This window comes from Lepidochelys kempii, unplaced genomic scaffold, assembly GCF_965140265.1.
Source record: "Lepidochelys kempii isolate rLepKem1 unplaced genomic scaffold, rLepKem1.hap2 scaffold_95, whole genome shotgun sequence".
Lineage (NCBI taxonomy): Eukaryota > Metazoa > Chordata > Testudines > Cheloniidae > Lepidochelys > Lepidochelys kempii.
The window spans coordinates 391830-396182 of record NW_027333649.1 but is presented as its reverse complement, the minus strand read 5'-3'; the positions used below and the strand labels follow the sequence as shown (position 1 = coordinate 396182).

Sequence of the window (4353 nt, the reverse complement as noted above, 5' to 3'; positions counted from 1 at the left end):
TTTTCTAATGTGAAATTCTCTTTCACAAAATCAAAATTTTCCATGAGAATATTCTCTAGTGTCACCTTGGTCACTCCTGTTCTCTGCCTGTGGAACACAATGGTTTAGTCTCCCAAAGACTGCAATGCTGAGTTTAACTAAGTCATTTGACTCAATGCAGGGGTATGTGGGTGAAGATTAGTGGGCTATGGCATACAGGAGGTCAAAGTGGATTATCTGTCAGTCCATTCTGGCCTTCATGAAGTTATGAACACTGGATCATTGCTTTCAGAGATGACTTAAGGTTGCCTGGGGCCCTGGGCCGGAGCAAGTGGGGGGCCCTGGAGCTGGAACCATGGCCCTGTTCCGCCCCTTCAACCCATGGCCCCACCCTGTTCCACCCCTTCCCCCATGGCTACAACCCCTGCTTGCTCCTTTTCGGGGGCTCCCCCACTGCAGCCACGAGACTGGAGAAGCTCTATGCCAGTGCCAAGATGGGGAGCGAGAGCTCCCAGGGGCCACAGTGGGGGAGATTTTTCCATGGGCTCCAAATTGGCCGTGGGCCAGGGCACAGGCCACGTTGGCCCGTGAGGTAATCTGCCACTGATTGCTTTCACAATATATTTAAATTGCATCCAAAACCCTGTTATTATACATATATATATATATGGTGAAAGTTGGAATATGCCCGATTTGTGGTTGCTTACACAATCCCCCATGCATCAATGTTGTGCCCTGCATGAGGGAGGGGTCCTGGCAAATCGTGCTTTAATGGAAATGGCACAATACAAACTACCCGCATTGCTCAAGTGTAATTGAAGATGCAATTTACAACTGGCATTAGATCATAGTTGACAGAACTGCAGTTGACTCTCCAGGGTGGTGTTGTCTCTGCAGGAGTAAGGGAAATTAAATTCAATAGATATGACTGACACTGAGTATACACTTTGGGACAGATTTTACCACCTTTCTTCATGTTGAGTAGCTCTATGGATTTTAATGGGACTGCCCATGGAAAAGGGAATTCTCAGTGTGAATAATGGTGTCAGACTCTGTTGGTTAGTAGATAAAGAGATACATATTCACAGCATCACAGCACTGTACGCTGTACACCATTCACACTCAGTGCTCAGTAAAGAGAACAGTCAGTACCTGAAAACCAGTAGCACCTATGGCTGGTTAAACATTTTCCATCAAAAGATTTATGGTGGAAAATTGGACTTTTTACTAAATGATTTTTTTTTCAGAAAGTGTCTAATTTTCTCTTGAGAATTGATTTTTCACTGGAAAACTGAAATCCTAAAAACCAAAAATTTTGAGCAAAAAAAGAGAGAGTTTTTCTAAAGTTTTTGGCAGACTTTGACCCCAAAAAATTGGGTTTGGGATTTCAAACAAGCAAACAAACAAAACTGTTATGAGGTTTTCTTTGAAAAGTCTAAATTTTTCATGAGAAAATTGTACACACACACACACTCAGAGATGACAATTTGTGACTAGTGCTGGTATCAGAGAAAGGAGACAAAACTGGTATGTGCCAACACAAGGAGAGGAATATGAGTTTTGATACATCCTGAAACTACCAATCGGTCCCCATTCACATCTAGCTATTTATATATACTAACCACCTGGCTGAAGAGTTATTCTTTCCTCTCTCGCTTGCTCTCTCACCCAGTGACTCCTTATCTATTTATCCAAAGTGTAACAGGTTCAATGGAAGAGACTGGGGAAGCTCCACATCAGAATACCCCACAGCTCAGGGGTTAGACACTCAGTGGTTAGGACACAACCCACATTTTGAATGGGAATAGATCCAATGGGTGGTCTCTGAGTACACGTACCAATTGGGCCCCACACATGAGTTAGCAGACAAAACCCTATCTTCCCTCCAGATGGTGAATTGCTCCGGGACTGAGGTGGGAGACAGGTGTCTGGACACCTGGGGTGTGGCTGTAGTTTTATTTTAGCTTTAATATAATTAAAAGACACCTATCCGAGGCCCTAGGTGCCCTAACGTGTCATTACTAATACAATACAATCCCAGCTGCCTTAAAATAGTAATTTCAGCAGAAACTCAGTCATCCAGAGAGCTACAGAACTCTTTCTCACCCCTTCATCATTGTGGGAAGCAAACTGTCAGATCTGTCAGAAAACCCAGTCAAAGAGAGAACACATTGGCCTCCCAAATACATGACAAACTGCTGAAACAGCCATGTAACCAATCATTTCCCTTCCCCCAAAGAAGGGGGGAAAAAACAACCCTGAAGCCAAACTGACCAACTGATAAAACCAAACAAAAGCCAGACGAGATAGCTTTTACAACCTGGCCCGGTACCCACTTATACAGTCACCCATCTCGTGAAAGCGGACCCAATCTCTGGGTGCCACATACTTCCAAGGTAATTGCGTCTGGGTAGAGTCTCATCGTCACTAGCTCTGGGGCTCTAGGAAACACTGCCAAACTCAGACCTCTGGTCTGACGCCCTTCCCTTGGCCATTGGAGCCCACTGTCCAGCTGCCTTACAACTCAAAACCAGTGTCTGAGTTCTCCCAAGCCCCCAGACACCTACACACACTCTGCCAGAGCTTCACCTAGGTTGTGCTCATGCTAGGCTTCTAGTTGAACCCCTTTAAGAAGAATATGATAGGAAGGCGAGGAACATGTGTTGAGCCAAGGGATTTCTTAACCACAGAAACTTTATTCATTAAGCCCTCAAGAGTTACAGATCTTCAAAAACAAGATGGTCCTGAGACATGCCCTCCCCTCGTTTGATCTCATCCATTCTGTAAGTCCGAGGTTGCAGGCTGAATCCAAGCAGAGTTTATGCCCCCAAAAGGAGAAGACACAGCGACCTCATGAAGTCCACTAGGGACTTGATTATGGCTATTCATTTGAGGTGGAAGGTGCTCAGAGAGTGTGGTGATGGGTGGCTGTACAAAAAACTTGATAGATAGATAGAGTCTGATCTTATCTACACTGGTGTAAATCTACAGTAACTCCCCTGACTTGAGTTGTGTTTGTCTGCATTTTTACCAGTCTAAATACAGCTTTCTGCATAAGCAAATGGCAAAGCATGTTCTCATGGAGATAATAATGTCATCAGAGGATTACATGTATAAAGAAACATGGAATGAAATCACAACCAAAGGGAAAAAATGGACAGATTATTTCTGGTGAATAACCTCCACCCTATCAGTTTCCTCAATGCAGCTTTGATCTCCTTGTTCCTCATGCTGTAGATGATCGGATTCATCACTGCTGGCAGCACGGAATAGAGAACAGCCACCACGAGATCCAGAACTGAGGCTGAGCTGGAGGTGGGATGACTGTAGGCAAAGGTGGCAGTGCAAAAGAACAAGGACACCACAGTGAGGTGAGGGAGGCAGGTGAGGAAGGCTTTATGCCGGCGCTGCTCAGCGGGGATTCTCAGCACTGTTTTGAAGATCTGAACATACGACACAATTATAAAAACAAAGCAGCTTAAGCCTAAACACACACTAAAGGCAATAGTACCAGTTTCACTGAGGTACAAGTCAGAGCCGGTGAGCTTGAGGAGCTGGGGGATTTCACAGAAGAACTGACCCACCACGTTGCCTCCACAGAAGGAAACTGCAAACGTGATCCCAGTGTGCAGTGCAGCGTAGAGAAAAACACTGATCCAGACACCAGCTGCCATTTGGACACAAGCTCTCCTCTTCATCACTCTCTCATAGTGCAGTGGTTGGCAGATGGTGACGTATCGGTCATACGCCATGACGGTCAATAAAACAAGATCTGCTGAAACAAAAAAGACAAAGAGAAAAACTTGGGCAACGCATCCAGAATAAGAAATTGACCTGGTGTTCATGAGGGAATTGACCATGGATTTGGGGACAATGATAGAGATGGAGCCGAGGTCTAGGATGGACAAATTCATCAGGAAGAAGTACATGGGGGTGTGAAGATGGTGGTCGAGGACAACAACTGTGATGATGAGAAGATTCCCTATCAGGGCTGCCAGGTAAATCACTAGAAACATGATGAAATGTAAAATCTGCAGCTCCCGAACATCAGAGAATCCCAGGAGAAGGAACTCGGTCACAGTGGTTCGGTTGGACATTTTCTTCCTCAGTGTGATGTCTGGGGAGGGAAGGAGAAGGGCAATGGTCAGGATTAGAGTGCCAGAGGAATTGATCCTGATTCTCTCTCTGCAGTATCTCATGATGTGAATACCAAGGGTGCACCGCACCATCACTTCCATCAGCCAGAGCACTAATCAGGTGCACTACCACATTAGTGAAAACTGGATTATTTCACTTAAAGTCAATGGAGCTGGGTCAGTTTATGCCTTCTGAGGCTCTGGCCTTAGATAAAATGCAGTATGAAGGATGGGACAA

At 45.2% G+C, this 4353-nt stretch overlaps 1 protein-coding gene across 1 annotated transcript; it reads right to left on the bottom strand.

Moving 5' to 3' along the window:
• Positions 1–3113: 3113 nt before the first annotated feature.
• Positions 3114–4076, bottom strand: LOC140904857 (olfactory receptor 14I1-like). Its single transcript, XM_073327168.1, has one exon. The coding sequence runs from the start codon at positions 4074–4076 to the stop codon at positions 3114–3116; it is 963 nt and encodes a 320-aa protein (XP_073183269.1).
• Positions 4077–4353: the final 277 nt, after the last annotated feature.

What these genes read in the sequence shown, in the direction of transcription:
- LOC140904857 (XM_073327168.1), bottom strand. Translation starts at nt 4,076, where the DNA reads ATGTCCAACCGAACCACTGTGACCGAGTTCCTTCTCCTGGGATTCTCT.